Genomic DNA, 19474 nt, shown 5'->3' on the forward strand with positions numbered 1-19474 from the left:
CTAGGCAACTGTGTCACCAACACAGAAAGAAATCACCCCAGGTATCAACAACTGGACAGCAGAATGATTATATATTTGTACTAGTAGATACAAGGTCACATTGTGAGACAACTCACATTCAGTAACTCTTTAGTATAAAAATAGCAAACAATAAATTTAACCACAAGGGAGGGATGCAGTTCCTGAGATCTGACATCCGCCAGAACGTAAGAGCTGGGATGGAGCTGGGCCCAAGTGCAAACATCAGAGGGGGGTGTCGAAGGTCATCCACCAGTCCCTTGACTTGTTATGTGAATCATCTTCAGGAGGAGACTGTCCGGGCTCCTTTTAGGCACCTCCAGCGGATGGGGGACTCACTACCTCCACTGCAGTCAGGTGGCCCCATGAGGTGGCCGCAGTAGGAGCACGGAGAGCAGCTCCTCCAAGTCCTCCTCTCAAAGACCTCCCTTTTCTGACTACGAGGGCCAAAGAGAAAGGAGATGACGATGTTATTTTTGGGTGCTCGCTCACCTTCTGGGAGAACCGGGCCATGTTGCTGCCTCCCCTAAGGCAGCAGAGCAGAGTAATTAAAAGCTTGTTCTGCAGTCGGACTGCTTGGGTTCAGAGCCCGGCGTTACCACTTACAAGCTGTGAGATCCTGTCGCTTAACTTCTCAGAGTTTCAGTTTTCCCACCTGGTGGAGTTACCTTATATAAGGACTGAATCGCGCATGTGGAGTCTGGGACAGTACCTGGACCATGTAAGGTATGCAATACTAAAGGGCGGCAGTCACTGTGGCTAAGCTGTATCATTCCAGTGCTCTGGGAACTTTCAGTGTGGTGGAGAACTGGGCCTCGGCCTACCCAGGACATGCTGTTACAGCAGCACAGTGGAGGTGGCCCAGATTTTCCCGACGAGATGCTTATGGCCCTGCTCTGTGACCATGGACAGGGCTCATGACCCTTCTGAGTCTGCTTCTTCTTTGGTAAAGCTAGGGTCAGCTGCATCCAGGACTGGTATCGGCTTTTGTGCTTAGCATGCTGTCTCAAGTAGGACTGTGTCTTCCCACCCAGTCTCAGGGGGAAATGTGTCAACAATGGAGCAACTATTTTCATGGAGGTTGGCGGTGGAGGGGCTGAGGAGACACGGACTTGACACATTCCTCCCACATCCAGAGGTACATTGTTTCTGCGCGGGGTCCTGTTGCAAAGCAGGACCTGGCCTGTGGTCTGAGTGAACGTGCCATCTGGAGAGGAAAGGGGGTACCCTTGCCCTTCTGCTTCATCTTTGTTCTGGAGCTTGCATTAACTAGGCTTAAACTCTAAATCCTATTCTAGAAGTGAAAAGAGAGTCGAAGGCTGATTGTTAACTGAATACTGAGAAGTCCAGGGATTAAGCTGTGGAGGGCCGCAGTGGAGCCGGTGGGAGGCCCAGCAGCTGTGACCCACCCTGCCCTCTGCCCTTCGTCCATGTCACATATGCCTATGACTGAGTGAGAAGAGCAGAAGTGAAAGCGTGCACTGGTTTTGGGGGTGGGTAAGAAGTTTCTCTGCCCTCTCTGGTGGCCAGGTCATATCCCATTATCTCTAACTCTGACCCTGGCAGTTGCAACTCAACTGGCAAAAAGAAGAACTCTGTGTGAGTCAGTAGGGACAGAAAAATAGTGTGAGATACCTGGTCGTGGAAAACTTCATGCAGCTTCACGATATTGGGGTGTCCTTCACAGAGTTTCAGGGCTGTTATTTCTTTCTGAGTATTGGCCTCCATCCTGCAGGGATGAAAATGATTAGCCTCCACGTACGTACCTTCTTCACCAAGTTTTCATGTCCATATTATCCCAGCCCTAGTTTTGTGTTTATTTACAGCGTGTTCAGAATGTAAGTGTTCAAGTATCACAATGAGGTTTCCATGACAGTAATGAATCATACCACCCACCAGAACAAGTAATGCATTATTCCTGAGAAAATGATTACTTCTGAGTCAGAAAAGAGCCCATCATGAAGAAATGGGTGCCTCACTTGCCTGACATTTTGGTAGTAAGAATACACAATCATGGAAGTAATAATGAGTTCCCCAAACAACTAGCTGGCTCCCAAAAGCTGCCAGCAAATTGCTAAGTAATTTCAGAAAAAAAAAAACTCAGATACACAACTATTAGGAGTGGCAACAGCTGTCGAAATGAATGGGGCAAGTCTGATTATCACTGCCACAGAAAATGTTCTCATGGTAGACTCGAAAGCCTGTCACGCCATGATTTACGTCCCAAATGGATTACTTTACCAGCAAACATCTATTAGAGTCAGAGGATAATGGATCAGCTAATGAGCTGAATGGCTACACCCAGGGTTAAAAAGCTTTACAAGAAACCACTGATTTCAAAATAAAAATCCTAATTTACAGAATTCCTTGACCAGGATGAGTCCATACAAAAGAATGCCAAAGGATGCCAGAAATGGTCCCTACCTTTTGCTGATTATTTTGACTGCGAACGCTTGGTTACTTTTTTTGTGTATGCATTTTCGACATATTGAGAAACTTCCCTCTCCCAGTGGCTTGTCCTTCAGGTCTAGGTCATAGTGTTGATAGAATGGGGAGTCCTGATAAGAAACCAATATCATTTACCTTAAGAGAATACTAGAAACTGAGGCGCCTGGGTGGCTCAGTTGGTTGGGCATCTGACTCTAGATATCGGCTCAGGTCATGGTTTCACGGTTTGGGAGTTTGAGCCCTGCACTGGGCTCTGCACTGACAGCATGGAGCCTGCTTAGGATTCTCTCTCTCTCTCTCTCTCTCTCTCTCTCTCTCTCTCTCTCTCGTTCCCTCTCTCTCTGCCCCTCCCCGATTGTGTGCTCTCTCTCTCAAAGTAAATAAAAAGAAACTTAAAAAAAAAAAAAGAAAATACTAGGAACACAGAGGGATAAATAACAGAGTAAAAGAACATTATTATTTCTTTTAATATTTATTTTTGTGTGTAAGAGACAGAGAGAGAGGGCATGAGCAGGGGAGGTGCAGACAGGGAGGGGGACAGAGGATCTGAAGTGGGCTCTGTGCTGACAGAAGCGAGCCCAACACAGGGCTCGAGTGCAAGAACCATGAGATCATGACCTGAGCGGAGTCGGATGTTCCAGCGACTGAGCCATCCAGGCACCCCTAAAGAACATTATTAATGTTAATAGATATGCATGGAATATATTTATATGCTTCCAAGATTCAGCTTGCTTTAGATCATTTCTACTTTCATCTGTATAATTTTTTAAGATATATAATTTGCTATCACTGTAAAAAGGAATTCATTGAAATGGATGTGACTAATTCTCTAGGGCAAACATTGCTATTTCCATTTATTCATTTCTTAAAATTGCACCTTACTCAAATGGTAAGCCTATTAAATTCATTGGCCTTGACAATGTTAATTAGCATTGGTATTTAAATCATAACTGTGTCATTTAATTAAGCACATGTATACCTTCATCATTGCGCTCCTGGCGACACTCGTCACTCCAGGGCGATCAACTCCTGTGTGGAACTGAAGAGGATCTATGACGGCCGCGTTCCGCTTAAACAGAATGGAAGGAGCGACAAAGGAATAGCCCTAAGAAAGAAAAGGAAGAGTAAGGAACAAGGGTTTGCAATTTTCCAGTTTAGCACAGTCCAGATTGTAATAATGTTTTTCACTCTCTGTGAAAAACATTCAAATATGTGTGGAGATGAATCTAATTTTATTTTATTTGCAATCTAAAATGCAAATCAATGGAGATTTCAAATCAATGGAGACACACTTTTCCGAAGGAGATAATGCCATCTTCTGGTAGAATTAAACCAATTCAGAATTAAAGGCAGAAAAACCTTCTGTCCAATTCCACCCCCAATATCTGACTCAGAGATGGAGTTCTTTCGCATTGCTGATGAAAGTTCACTTAGGAACGCAACTAGCTTCTCAAAAAAGGTACAGTTAAGGTATTAAACAAAGTGGCCCAAGAGTTATCATTTTTCAAGCTCAAAAAATAGCAAGTTTCACTACAGCGAGTTTCTAATTTAGCAATTATTTGACTCTGATTAGATTTCCTTAGACTAAAAATTTCAAATGGAGTTTTGGAAAAGAAATAAAAATCAAATGGCAGAACGACGTGCCAGAATGAACCAAAAGTAGTATAATGACAGATGATAAATCTGTTCAAGCTAGAACACTCACTAGTTCAAAGAACATTTTTGAAACATCTACTATGTGCTCAGCCACGTGCTAGATGTTAGTGTCATGAAGGTCCAGAGACACAGCCCAGGTGACCAGATGAAGCCATACTAATGGCATACTTATGGGGGTCCAGAAGTGAATCTCTGATAGCATTTAATAGTCTTTAATGGTTTTAATAGCTTTCTGATACCATTTAATAGCATAAGTCTGAGAAAGACCTTTTTCTCAGTATAAAATCTTCCCTAATTCTTTTTTAGGAGTTGGAAAACAGTTAAGATTTCTCATTGAAGATAAAGAATCAGATAACACTTTTTATGAACTGAAGACAATTTTATATGCTAGAGGTAAAATGAAGTAGTCTTGTATTTTTCTATAAAAGCAACTGAAGAGAAATAAAATTTCAAGTAAAAAAATCAACACTTCTTTACATAAAGAACTTGGAGATGCAAGCTGGTGCAGCCACTCTGAAAAACAGGATGGAGGTTCCTCAAAAAATCTAAAATAGAACTACCCTACGACCCAGCAATTGCACCACTAGGTATTTATCCAAAGGATACAGGTGTGCTATTTCAAAGGGGCACATGCACCCCAATATCTATAGCAGCACTATCGACAACAGCCAAAGTATGGCAAGAGCCCAGATGTCCATCTATGGATGAATGGATAAAGAAGATGTGGTGGGTATAGATATCTATATAGATATATAGATATAGATACAATGGAGTCTTACTCAGCAATCAAAAAGAATGAAATCTTGCCATTTGCAACTACGTGGATGGAACTGGAGGGTATTACGCTAAGTGAAATTAGTCAGAGACAGACAAAAATCATATGACTTCACTCATCTGAGGACTTTAAGAGACAAAACAGATGAACATAAGGGAAGCAAAAATAATATCAAAACAGGGAGGGGGACAAAACAGAAGCAACTCATAAATATGGAGAACAAACTGAGGGTTACAGGAGGGGTTGTGGGAGGGGGATGGGCTAAATGGGTAAGGGGCACTAAGGAATCTACTCCTGAAATCAGTGTTGCACTAGATGCTAACTAATTTGGATGTAAATTTTAAAAAATGAAAAAAAAAAAAAGAACACATAAGTAATATCTACTATGTCACAGACCATAAGCTTCAGTTAATAATTTGCAACATCTCCATATTTAATCATTTTGAAGAGATTAGAGAATCTTGCTTTTAAGACGCCAAGAACACTTATATGGGAAAATTAATCTTTTCTTTCACAGCACATCCGGCCACCGCACAGGAGCGCCCTCTCTTGGAGATTACCTGAAACAGCCTCTCGGAGCTCTGGGGCAGCGCAGCAGGGGAGTACGTGGGATCCATCTCTGTGAACTCTTCTGCAAAGTTACTCACATCTAATTCATCTCGGATGACCGGCTTAAATGGGGCGGGCACTTTTTTGGCAGCTAGATCGTCCCAATTTATTTTCTGAAACAGAAAAAGAAAATGGATACAAAGTAGAGACCAGCAGAGTGGAAATATTTTCTGAGACTAACACAGATGGATTAGGGTTTTAATTAGTCAACAGGGAAAGGGCACATCTTTCAAACCAATGATTATAAATATGTTTTTTTCCCAAGCATGAGCACATTTTCTGACTGCAGTTTATTGCTGCATTCAATGCTATGCCTGAATGAGGAGACTGCCTTCCGTCACTGTGGGGTCTGGCCGTATCCTCCGGGGGGCACCAGGATATCCTAATTCACCCATAGGGAAAACAGAAAAATTACTTTTGTCCTGAAGGTGTGAGGCCAGAACAAAATAAAACTGAATGATGACAGAGGGCTTTTCAATGCTCTATGAATATGAATGCTGACTCTAATATTCCTATTTTCTAGAGACAAAGTTAGGTAGCTTTCTTCCTAGACCTGCTTTTCCTCCTGGTCATCTGGACAGACTAGAAAATAAACTCACTATAAGTCATGCACTTGTTTACGTCTGTAAGTTTAAATGATCCTATCATACTGATATAATCACCCTTTTCTCATTTAAGTCTGTATCCTAGCTTTTTAAATACTGCTTCTTGTCTCCCCCATGGGATAATCCGAGCCCCCTCTTCCCCCATGCCAGACACTTGTTGTCTGATAAATAGAGCCAACTCTGTGCTCTATTTTCTTTGTGCTCCTTCTGTCACTTAAAACAACCTGAGATAATACTTCTTGAATCAAATCCCACAGCTATTCTATTAACATATTTCTTCAAATCTAAGATGTCCTCATTCATAGTGAGATATGCCATGATTTCATGTACCATGAAGAAAGAAAAGGCATTATGAAGTAGAATGGTTAAGCTGTCCATTGTAAGACGCATTCTGATTTCAGAGACAGTGGATGACGTTCAGGAAGTTTAATCAACTAACGAAAAAATGTTTTTATTATGCCCTCTTGTGGAGGCAATGGAGAAAAAAAATCATTAGATTACAGATCTTCAAGTTTTTCAGCTAGCGTGGGCTTTAGAGACCAATTAGCTCATCTCCTTTAGACCCAGATGGAAACTGAAGCCTGGAAGTAAGAACTAACCTTCTCACTTAAACATTAGCTCATGGAAGGGTCAGTCTCTTGATTTTCTCGTTAGCGCTCTGTCCTCCGTGTGGCTGTAATGTTTTCCATTACAAGCATATGATTTGTGCTTGGCTATTTATACATACATTAAGAGAAACTTCTAGAGGAAAGGGGTAATTTAAAGAAATATATTGTTAGCAGGAGAATGTTTAGTATGTAGAAAATTGATCGCTGTTACGTTCCTCTCCACGTCCTCTCCATTTAGGTCTTTACAAGTTGGACTCTGGTCTTTCCTAAAGAGTCCTTGTCATTTAAAAAGCAAAGCCATTAAAGAACCTAAAATTACTATTTCAAGCTATAGAAAAATTTCCGTAATATGAAAGACATACTGTAATATTCACAAATATAGTGAACTGTAGTGAAAAAGATCCTATGAAAATATGATGGGGGTATTTTGCTTGAGCACTTTCTTGAATTTTACATTGTTAAATTTTGAGCCACATTTCTCAACAAGGTATTTGAAATAGTTTGTTCAACTATTAATCTTTGTAAGCCATGCTGATTTATGAAATGTACACACTGAGAAGTTAATTTTATTCTAAATGTATTTCTGTTACTGAACTTCTGTAAGATGTGCCATAACATATTTTTAAACGGGTTACAACTGAGAGACTGGTGCTCTTTTTTTGAGTATAGAAATACAGAGAGGGGGGGTCAGTTGGTTAAGCGTCCAACTCTTGATTTTGACTCAGGTCATGATCCCAGGGTTGTGGAATCAAACCCCCTGTCGCACTCTGTGCTGAGCATGGAACCTCTGGAATTTTCTCTCTCTCTCTCTCTCTCTCTCTTTCTCTCTCTCTGCCCCTCCCCGCCACTCGTGCTCTGTCTCTCTCTCTAAAACAAAATTTAAAAATACGTCACACATAAAAAAGATAAGAAATACAGAGAGGTAATTCTTATTCTCAACTATCACTTGTTTTTCTAGATTTAAAAAACAATAGACAACACAGAGGTTACTCTAGGGCAGTTTTCCTTTGTTATGTTAGGCATTTTTGTTTGCTCTGGTGATAATACTGTAAAAGCTCAGTTTGCAGAATAAAAATAAAACCCGGATGGTCCCTTTAGACCATAAACATTTAAGTCATGCTTACTGAGGTGATGAAATTTTTTAAAAGTCCTAAGTTCAGGGTTTTAAAAACTGAGGTCATGGTATCCTGGGTTGACTACTCAGACTTAAATAGCTAGCCAACTCAGCCAATTTAATTCTGTTCCCCCAGTTATCTAAAATTTTGGAGTTCTTTTGTTCGTTTTACTAAAGTGAGCAAACTAAGTTAAGCAGATGTATTGGTGCTCTGTAGAATGGTCTCATTAGGTTTCTTCAGAATAAGCAATAAGTAAGTAAGTAAGTAAATAAATAAATAAATAAATCTATGTTACAGATACGTAACTGAGAAATAGGTACATTTTAAATTTTCTGTGATTGCTCCCGAGAAAAAAGGAGAAAGCATGAAATCACTGTCTAAAGGGCAAAACACACTGGTGGGAATGGCTCGTGAACTGAGAGAAAAGTAAAAAATAAAAGCTCCTTCAGTCCATATGCCTAAATTTCAAGATCATAAATAGAAACCAATACTCAAAACTCGAACCAATAAGCATATGGAAGACTGAACGCCATTATGGTCCTCCCCACTCTCACTTCATTTAGGCAGAAAAAGACCATTTAGGTGTCTCTAAGTAGAATTCTTTTTTTTTTTTTTAAATGTTAACTTATTTTGAGAGAGTGAGAGTGAAAGCGGGGGAGGGGCAGAGAGAGAGGGAGACAGAAGCTCCCAAGCAGGCTCTGTGCTGACAGCAGAGAGCCTGATGTGGGTCTCGAATTCACAAATTGTGAGATCATGTCCTGAGTCAAAGTCAGACGCTTAACTGACTGAGCCACCCAGATGCCCCTCCAAGGAGAATTCTGATCCTAGGATTCCTACAGGGTCCCTGCTATTTAAAAAAAAAAGGTACATTGGGGCGCCTGGGTGGCGCAGTCGGTTAAGCGTCCGACTTCAGCCAGGTCACGATCTCGCGGTCTGTGAGTTCGAGCCCCGCGTCGGGCTCTGGGCTGATGGCTCGGAGCCTGGAGCCTGTTTCTGATTCTGTGTCTCCCTCTCTCTCTGCCCCTCCCCTGTTCATGCTCTGTCTCTCTCTGTCCCAAAAATAAATAAAGAACGTTGAAAAAAAATTTAAAAAAATTAAAAAAAAAATTAAAAAAAAAAAAAGGTACAGTGTATGTGAAGACAGGGAGCAAATGTCTCCAAAAGGGGCCATATTCACTCATTTCATGAAGAATGCCAAGCACCCTGTAAATAGCAGGCCATATAAAACCATCTGTTCAATAAATTTCACCTGAAAAAAGAGATGTTCTTTGATTTCATCCGCATCACGTGGACCACATCCCAATCTTTTCTTGGGATCTTTCATCAAAAGACGCTGAATCAGGTCTTTAGCTAAAGCACTCATTTCTTGAGGATATGGAGGCTCGCTTTTTAATATTCTCCTGTTGACAGATAAAACTTGCTATTAAAACAACCAGAGGATGAAGTTATAGTGATGATATTCTTAGCAAGACAAGTACTGTGCCACACACTCTGAAACTAAACTATATGTGAAAAGCAGAGCAAAAGTATTTAAAATGAGATGCCACGAAATCGAATTTCCGAAACTAAGCAGAGACAAAAAGCGTTGGATCATTTTTTCAGTGTAAGTCGCTCTTAATGGGGAACCACCACCCCAAATATTTAATTGGGGAAAAAAATGAAGGCTTGGGACAGGTTAGACCTTGACTCGACTCTCTGATGAAAGATTTCCCAATGGAAACAACTCCTAATAAACTCAGAGAAGTCAATCCAGCACTCAGCTCCAACCATCATACCCTTCTCTCTTCCCCTTCCCTGTGTGCCGGGGAACAGCTGGGCCCGGCAGGAATGGGGAGGGAAGGCAGGCCAACGCAGGTAGGGTCACAGCCACTGGGGCATGGCTCCACTCTTAATATCTGAAAACGAGCACCAGATCTGGGGCTTTTCATGGGATGAGATCACCTGCTCCATTATCTCCCACTATAAAACAGTCAGGTAAACCCTATAAGGAACTCAAAGGTAAAGTCTACTGTTTACTATGGAAGGTGAAACATTAAGATAATCAAGTTTCTTGATGAAATATTTGAATTTATGCTAAGGTCATGGAAGAAATCAATCCAATCCAAATGTACCTCTGCCTCTGTGAAAGGGCAGATGAATAATGAGAAAGAATAATGAAAGGGACAGATTGAAATTAAGAAGCTTAACACGGTATACACGGAGATAGTTATTCCTTTATTCGGGTTTGTAAAAAGATTCCCTGTTGGGCATTAAAATATTAATAACCGTTATGGAACAAAACCAGGTAACACATTTGTAACAGACAGCACAGTGTGGTTAAGCACACGGACTCTGGAGCCGGACCGAATTCAAAACTCTGGCTTGCTGCTAACTGGCTGTGCGACTCTGAGAGTTAATGAACCTCTTCACACCACGGTCTCCTTAACCTAAAATGGGTATTATGATGCTTAAGTGAGCGAAGACAGTGCTTAGCGCTGCACCGGGAACATTGCAAGTGCTTGACCTGTGTGCCCCTGGCTCCCTTCGGCTACACCAACCACAGAGAAAACCACAGCCAGTAGCCACTCAGAATCAGTCAAATGACAGTGGAACTGTAAGTTTTCACTAGAAATTCTAGCCGTTTTGTTCATTTCAAAGCTAATCCCGCTTCTGGCACTCCATCCTGGGGATGCAAAAAAACCCGGACAGAACAAGGGAAAAAAAAGAAGTACACTTTTTCTCTTTAGGGTTCTTTAGTGTTCCCCCAGGGCTCGCTGCTCGTCAGGGTTTTCTGCATTGGACAGAATCCTCTCCTGGGACCAGGCACAGGCGTCTCTGAGAGACACTGGCAGCCCGGTTTCTGAGGGAAAGCTAAGCAGAGACTTTTCCATTTTCCCCACCTTTCATGTGCTTTTAGCAGGCAGGGACTTTTTGTGTGAAATAGATACGCTGTTGCTGACATTCACTTTGGCTGAGAAATAAGCACTTTGGCCGACGTCGTCGGAAGGTACGGATTCTGTAGGTCCATACACTTGAGTCATCGGCATTTGCTGGAAGTCTACTCTGTACAGGCACTTAGGGAAAGCAACGGTCGTGCCAACCCTGGCGGTTCATCCACAAAAGGAGGGGCATCGAGAGAACAGGGAGCACCCGGAAACAGGGATGGACCCACTGAGATGCCAAGCTGGGAAGAGGGGCGGGAGACTCCGTGTACAACTTGGGGCGGAGGTCTGGGCACGCAGACAGCATTGGTGGGCGACCGACGGCTGCAGCAGGTGCCACACGCAAGGAACTAGAGCGTGACATTGGAGTGAGGCAGGGAGCAGCACATCAGGAAGAGACGGAGTGGAAATCTAAAGGGGTTTCTCAGAGCAGTACTGACGAGGGGACGAGAGGGACCACCAGTGGTGGCCCCAAAGCTTCCCTTTTTCCTGGCTGCAGCGAACGTGGCCAGAAGCAGCCGGAGGAGGTCGGGCAGGCGATGGTGAGCACGCACCCCAGCTCGCAGGAGTGAAAGCAGGGGCCACGCAGGAGGTAGCACAGCAGGACCGCTTCTTAGGCTCCTTGTCGTCTTGGTAAACGGAGTGGCACGGGGCTTCCTCAGTGCGTGGAGAGGTTCTGAAGCCTAATCCCGCGGAGAACCGTAGGGCCAGGAAGAGGACCAGAAATGGAGGTGCGCTGGTCAGGAGAAAGAGCCCCCAGCAGGCTTAAATCTCTTCTCCAGGGGAAGATGATCTCTTCTTCTGCTTCCTTGAAACGTACGGGGCCGAGACGCATGTGAAATGACAGCTGTGCCTGGTTACCGCGAAGTCACCCCTGAGATGTGTGAGCAGACAGGACTATTTAAAACTCAGAGAGCACAAGTTTCTGGGTGTTGTCTCTTACCCCAAGGGTGTCCTTGGAAGCGGGGAGCGGTGGAAGCTGTGCACAGAGGAGTAGAACAATGCAGTCCTGTGGTGGCCTTCCCATGTAGGGGTCACCCATCCACCTGTTCCCATCACTAATGGCTGAGTGTGCCCTCTGTGGGCTGGCCAGCCAGGCCTGGTCACTGCAAGGACCCCTGATGAAGAGGTGCTTGATGCTGTCATGCTGATACCCATGTTTCCTGATCTGTATCTCAGGAAGCTAAGTAAAACTGGTGCCAGATTACAGCCTATTGTGACCTGTGAGTATGAATGTCAGTCTGAAGCTCAGACCAGCGCAGTTACGCAGAATGCGCACTGCAGAGAGGGGGACGCAGATGGAGGATGCTCATGGACCTTTAGCCGTGACAATACTAGAACATCCTGCAACAAGGGCAGGGAGACATTTCTCAGGTGTTGTTGCCACTTGACCTCTTCGAATGTTCTAGATTTCTGAATTGGTAATGACCCAGAACTCTTTCTTTTTAGCTCCAAAGGGAATCTGGGAAACTTGAGAAATGAACTGTAATGGGGTGGGGCCCAAACAAATCTTTTTTTTTTTTTAATTAATTAATCTATTTTTTATACATTAAAAAAAGTTTTTATTTATTTATTTTGAGAGAGACACAGAGAGAGAGCAGGGGAGGGGTAAAGAAAGAATCCCAACTAGGGTGCACTGCCAGTGCAGAGCCCTATGCAGGGCTTCAACTCATGAACTGTGAGATCATGACCTGAACCAAAACCAAGAGTCAGATGCTTAACCAACTGAGCCGCCCAGGAGCACTGAGCCCAAATAAATCTTAGAGCTCTCTGGAAAATCAGAACAGGCTCTGAGTTGACATATCACGTTAAACATTTCTTGTGTTTGTTACCATTTAATCCATACAATAATCCTATCAATAGGCAGCCACTATTATCCCTGTTCTAAAGGTAAGGAAAGATTCCTTTCAAATCAAGACATATACACACAAAATTTTAACTTGATATTCCAGAACATAGATGCTCCTAATATTTTTTTGCAAGAAGCAGCAAATAACAGAGCTAAGAAAATTTTGAAAAATAAAATAATTGGGAAAGATCTGCTTAGCCACATGTTAAAATGTATTATGAAACAAGATTGTAAAAGTGAGGTGCTAGCAAAGTAAATCAACAGCCAAATCACATGAACAGAAGAGACAACTTGAAAAACATCCAGACATATACACAAACTTACATTGTTTTTGAAAAGGGACCAGCCAACATGGGAAATGCCACATTGTTTGACAAATGTGCTGGGGAAACCAGCTATTTGGGAAATAAACGAAGCAAGACCTTGCCCCATACCACAACCTGAAATGAATTCCAAATGGATTAGGAATTACATGAAAAAAGAAAAATCAAATAAAATTAAAATCAATAATATAAAAATGAATATAAAATTTCTTTCTATTCATGAATGTTAAGTTTCTGAGAACCTCTGTGGTGAAAGAAATTCACATCTGATTAGCTTAAGAATGTATGGATTGGGGGGCCTGGGTGGCTCAGTAGGTTGGGCATCCAACTCTTGATTTCAGCTAAGGTCTTGATCCCAGGGTCATGGGATCAAGCCCCACATTGGGCTCCATGCTGAGTGTGAAGCCTGCCTAAGATCCTCCCTCTCTCTCTCTCTCTTCTCTACCCCTCTCCCCACCTCATACACACACACACACTCTCTCTCTCTCTAAAATTAAAAAAAACAAATGTATGAACTAAAGAGTACTAACATCGAGATTAAAATTAAAACTATGATGGGGAGCAAGATGGGCAGATGGGTAGATATACAACAAGCAAGGATGGTAAAATAGTCATGGCAGCATCATGGCAGCGTGTAGGCAGGTTTCCACTGTGACAGGTATTCGAACATTTTCATATAAAATGTGGTGGAAAAAGTGAGCTCATGAAAGTGTGCACGTGTTTCTTATGATCACAACAATATAACAATACGGAACTGTCTCAACACTGGTGTTAGTACAGTGGGCAATGCTCACCTGTCACCCCACTGAGGTCTTTGCTCAAGTGTCACCTTATCAGAGCAGCCTTCTGGACCATCCGAACAAAAATACCTATTTCCCCACCTTATTCATCCCTCTCCTTTCTTTTCTTTTCCTCCATGGCATTTAAAGGCTATTTGTATTTATTGATTGGTTACTCTGATCTCTCCCAGCTAAAATGTAAGCTCTCAGGGAGGAGAGATTCGTTTTAAAGGCAATTTTGTTCAGTGCTTTTTTCCTGGGGCCTAGAACACTGCTTAGCATATAGCAAGTCCTCAACATAGATTTCCTGAATAAATTATTTTCCATTTACGATACCTTGCTCACTCAGGATCTTTCTTCCTCAGTTGCAACAGATGCCTGCAGACAACATCTTTGTTTTTTCACCAATAGCATATGCCTTCTCTTGGGGTGATTCTATTTGTCCTCCATTTCAAAGTTCACAATCTTTCCTATTTTGTGACTTAACATTGTTGATTCTCCCTTGCTGGTTCCCATGTGGTCCCAGAATTACCGGACTACTTATATGCCTGCCTGAATTAGGAAGTTTTCTATAAACTTCATTTACTCTAACTAGATAAGAATATTATGGTACGTCTACTCAATGGTATATTATACAGTCATTGCAAAATTATGTGTACAAAGAGTTTGTATACATGAAAATGTGTATAACTTTAAGCAAAAACTGGAAAATATGAAGTTATATTTCTAGTATAAGTACAACATTATACAGATGTAAAAGACTAAAAGGAAATATATCAAGATATTGGCAGTGCTGGTCTCTGGGTGTTATTACAGTTTTCCCTTATGTACATTTTAAACTATAGTGAACGTTACTTTTAGAACAGGAACAACAGAACGAACTTGATTTATAAGATCACAGACCCACGGAGACCAGCACAAGCCTGGCATGGGGGCTGGGAAGTCTTGAACCCTCTGTGGGTATTTCCCACTGCCCAAAAGGCCTTCTTTTCTGCCTTCAGCGTCTGCAAGCCTCTGGGTCCTCCTGGCCCAGCCCATGCGGTCTCTCCATCATGAACGCTTCCCTGACACTCTCAGTCCCCAAGGGTCCATGCCGCCTTTGTATTTCCATGGCAGTCATCTCACCACTCCAATACTTCCCCAAACTCCTGGTATTATGAATTGTCATCCTTTTATTCACATCTTCCTGAACAGTATACAAGTTTTCTTAGGACAAGAACGCAACGTGCCTCTGTATTTCTCCTCTGCCTTAGGAGGTAAAAATTACTCAGCAAATATTCCAGAGATGAATGAAATCAATCACCCTGTTTTCTGGGCCGGTACTTCCCAATCCCTTACCTGAAATAAGCATTCAGCTCTAGGAAAGAAAACAGCAGCACAGAACCAAGTGTGAGCCATGGGACAGCATGAAGCAACTTTCCAGGAGTCATTTTGTACTTGACCCCAGTCCCAGCGCCCAGTTGCTCTGAGTTCTTAGGCAAGACAAGCCTCAGTTTCCTTGTCTGTAAAACAGCACATGCAGCTACCTGTTTTCCAGGGCTGTAAGGATTCCAGGAAATGCTATGTGGGACTTCTCGGCACAGAGGCTGGCACGCGGCTGTGGCCCGGGGAGCCTCCCCCTCTGTGGGGCTACTCCAGGACTGTTCCTGCTCTCAGACACTGGCTGCCAGAGGGGACACTTCTCTTTGGCTGTTACCAAATCCTTCCTTGATCCACCTACCCCGTCTTTCTTTAGACATTGCCAGTAAGAATAATAAAATGAGATTCTTTACCAACTCCTGCAAAATCTGGGACTCTACTCAAAATCTCAGCCAGTAATCCCTGGGAGCCCCCAGGGCATGTCTTAAGTGAGCTATAAATACTCTTCTTCACTCTCACATAAAGCATCTCCTTTCCTTTTCTTGCCTCACAAGCCACCTGAGAGGTGCTCACTCCTGCCATGGCTTCTGGTGCAGAAGAGAGAACGTTTCTGTTCCCCGTGAGGTTTGAGAACGTAAAGATGTATGCACGATCTTGTAAAGATTTTGGTAAGAGAGCTTTCTTTTTCTTTTCAATGTATAGCATCTCCCTAAAAGTGATGGATACGACCTAGACTTGCCCCCCCCCCCCCCCCCCCGCCCCAGGGCCAAGGCCTCTGAGGACCGAGCTGATCTGCCTGGGCTCCTCCTCCTTGCACTCTCGTGCACTTAGTGGGTCTACCAGACGGCTTTATCAGACATGCCTGAATGTGTCTTAATCATGGAGTGGGTGCAGATTTAGGCTAAAGCTGGGACCCTATTACACTGACTCTGGTTTTTGTTGGCAGGCCTCATCCCTGTCCATCTTTCTTTCTCTCTTTTCTGTGACCAGGATGATGCTCAAGAAGGTTTTACTTCACCCACTCCATTATCTCTGCTGGAACACCTTTCCTTAATTGGCAGGATGAAAGGGATGCGAGAAGGTGGAGAACCACACCTTGGTGATGTAGGACCAAGTGGCTGCAAGGGACAGTAAACTAAAAGCAGTATTTCAAGTCAAGAACAGAGTGAAATGCAAAGAATTTCAAAGAGATTGCTAAAGGGAAAAAGAGCCAAGGTCAGAGCAAAGAGCCAGTACAGAGCCAAGAGTTATCACCCGAAAGGTTTGAGGCCCTTCCCGGGAGGTGCTGGAGAACCATGAGCACCTAAAGAACAGTAAGATTACTCCAGAAACTGAACCAAATGAGTCACAAAGGCAGAAGGCCACCTCCACAGCCTCTCCCAGTACGGATGAGGCTGAGCTTTCAGACTTCAGGTGGATGGGACCAGTGGAGAGCCGACTGGGTGGTAATGAGAGGTGGTGATAAGTACCTCCACAGAGCCTCGCCGGGAACAACCCAAGGCCAGGTCTCAGGGGGAGCACTGAAAGACTACAGTAACCATTCTAATAGCGCCTCTGGCGGGTCCTTCCCACAGTTGGAAGGATTCTTCCTATGTTCTGTTCAGGGCTCTAAGCCCTCCAGTGCCCTAGAGAGTGAGTGCTTCAGAGGACGAGTTCATGATACAGCAGGATTCAACTCTATCCCCACACATCATGCAAGGGCAGCAGGAGTAAGCCGAGCTGAAGGACGATGTAAGGCAGTTAAGACAGAAAGCTGAGGGCAGGGTCATGTCCATCCCATTCCTCTCCCAGCTGCAGCCTCCCAGCACTGGACTCTGTCCTCCAGCTGCTGCAATTGTGTCACGGAGAAGAACATGTAGATGAATCGCTATTGTGACACACGTCATCGGATTCGGGGGGTGGGGGGAACTAGTCAAAACCACCTCAAGAAACACAGATGCTGCTACTGGGTACAAAAATACAGAAAATGAGGAAGAGAAGAAAAAAATGAGCAGCACACTGGGAATCAAGAAGCCTTTATAAAATACGCTGATAAAGGATTTTATCATGAAAATGTGAGAGAGACACGGAAGCCATGGGGGAAAAAATGATCTCTTAAAACAGGGAAAGAAATAATAATGCTTGCCAAAGTTATTCTATGTGTAACTCTAAAAGCAAGACATTCGTAAACAGAACATTTAAAAAAATACAAATGAACTAATTCAAGGTGTTACTGACTCATCAGCATGCATAAAAGAATACAAGAAAACTACTATCTTAATTTTGTTTTAGAACACTATAATAAGGCCACACAAAACCAACGTAATTCCCTAAAGACAGACACTCTTTCGGAGGACAAATAAGAAATTAATCACCTAAGGCAGAGGTCAGCAAACATTTTGTAAGGGCCCATGGCACGCAGACTTCTAAGATGGTCTCCAATGATCGTGGTCTCCTTATATTCACAGCAATCTCCTTGGGTCATCCCTTCCCTTCAGATGTGTGTGGGACCTGGTAACTTGCTTATAAACAATACTATCAGTAAAGGTGACAGGATACTGCTTTCATGATTAGGTTACAAAACAGTCCAGCCACCTGGGAGATGCTTCCTGTTCCTTCCCGGTTTGCATGCTTTGAGGAAGCAAACGGCCAAGTTAGATAGGCCCAGGTGGCAAGGAACTGAGGGTGGTCTTTGGCCCACAGCCAGCCAGGACCGGAGGCCCTCAATCCAACAACGGTGAGGAACTCAATCCTGTTGACAAGCACACGTGCTTGGAAGCAGATCGTCTCCCAGGTGGGCCTGGAGACAACGACAGCCCAGCACTTTGCAGCCTGCGAGTGACCTGGAAGTGGAGGGTCTGGCTGAGCTGTGCCCAGATTCCTCATCCCCAGGAACTCTGAGAGAGTTAATGTATGTTGTTCTAAGCCACTGAGTTTTCAGGCAGTTTCTCACTGGGCAATGGATGACAGATAACCAGTGAAAGGCCAGACAATAAATACTTCAGGCTTTGTAAGCTACATAGTCTCTGGGCCAAATATTCATCTCTGCTGCAGTGGCCCCCAAAGCAGCCAGAGGGGATACCCCAATGAAGGAACCCAGCTGGGTTCTAATAAAATGTTACTAATGGACAGTGAAACTCAAAATTTCATAGAATATTCACATGGCACAAAATATCTTCATCTTTTGACTTTTTCAACCATTTAAGAATGCGAAAACCAGCTCCCAGGCCACAAGAGAACGGGCAGCAGGATGGATTTGGCCTGTGGGTTGTAGTTTGCTAACCGCCTGACCTAAAAGGTACAGCAAGAGCTCTGTTGAGTATTATTTTGATAACACTTAGACCTGAATTTATAGAACACTATGCTATATACAACAAAACACACTAATAAAGCCAAATAAAACAGATAATGAAATGCCAAATAAACATCTCATGGCAAATATTTTCTACATTTCAGAGTCAGAGAAATTGAGGCAAAGAAACGCCCCTGTCAGAGATGACGGAAGAAGTGCAAACAGAACCTGTATGTCCTGATTCTCAGGTGAGGACACAGGACTCAACCACCATGGGTAACAAAGCCCCAGTCAAGTAAAGGAGGAGGCGCAGACAGAACCGATGGAGATACTGTGATCGGGTGGACCCCTCCCCACAGAGCCCAGGAGAAGTTCTACACAGAAGGGGAATAAAGGCTAGTGGGAGACACACATGGAAAGCACACACGCCACATACATGAACTAAAAATAAGACACGGACTCAGAAAAGCTAATGAAAGGTTTATCCTAGATAAAACTATCTTCACTTCCCTAAAGCGACGTCAGGAAGAAACAACAGAACTACTCTATGTTCTTTAAATTTTTTTGAAGCTTATTTATTTATTTTTGAGAGAGACAGAGACAGTGCAAGTGGGGAAGGGGCAGAGAGAGAGAATCCCAAGCAGGCTCCGTGTTGCCAGCTCAGAGCCTGATGCAGGGCTTGAACCCACAAAACAGCAAGATCGTGACCTGCGCTGAAACCAAGAGTCAGAAGCCTAGCCTACTAAGCCACCCAGGTGTCCCAACTAGTCTATGTTCTTTAGAGGACAGAACCAGGATTGATGGGCAGAGGTTAGAGGAAGCTTATTGCAACTTACGTTAAGGGGGCAGGATTTTATACAAAGTTGTTCATTAATGGAAGGGGCTTTCTTGAAAATACCTTATACAACTGTGCTCACCGCTCATGGATGGCACTCAGACAGAAGGCAGAGGACTACAGGACCCTGTTGAAGGGACTCTTACATCAGGGAGAAACTTTTCCTATCATTCTTCTTCTTCTTTTTTAAAAATCTATTTATTTGGGGGGGTGGGGTACAGGCATGTGCAAGTGCACGCAGGGGAGGGGGCAGAAAGAGAGGGAGAGACTCTCAAGTAGGCTGCACGCTGTCAGTGCAGAGCC

General features: G+C 43.5%; 1 protein-coding gene across 14 annotated transcripts in view; it reads right to left on the minus strand.

The window, feature by feature from the left end:
- RPS6KA5 (ribosomal protein S6 kinase A5) overlaps nucleotides 1–19474 on the minus strand; it is a 185259-nt gene that overhangs the window by 25628 nt on the left and 140157 nt on the right. For all 14 annotated transcript variants that reach the window (XR_009264722.1, XR_009264721.1, XM_058740021.1 and 11 more), the window contains 5 exons: nucleotides 9084–9234; nucleotides 5458–5619; nucleotides 3446–3571; nucleotides 2443–2576; nucleotides 1654–1747 (listed from right to left, as the gene is read on the minus strand). Coding sequence is in view for 12 of the 14 variants with exons in the window: in XM_058740021.1 (XP_058596004.1) it covers nucleotides 1654–1747; nucleotides 2443–2576; nucleotides 3446–3571; nucleotides 5458–5619; nucleotides 9084–9234 (667 nt within the window). In the remaining 2 variants the exon portion in view is untranslated. The remainder of the gene's footprint in view (nucleotides 1–1653; nucleotides 1748–2442; nucleotides 2577–3445; nucleotides 3572–5457; nucleotides 5620–9083; nucleotides 9235–19474) is intronic.

This window comes from Neofelis nebulosa, chromosome 7 (genome assembly GCF_028018385.1).
Source record: "Neofelis nebulosa isolate mNeoNeb1 chromosome 7, mNeoNeb1.pri, whole genome shotgun sequence".
NCBI classification, from domain to species: domain Eukaryota; kingdom Metazoa; phylum Chordata; class Mammalia; order Carnivora; family Felidae; genus Neofelis; species Neofelis nebulosa.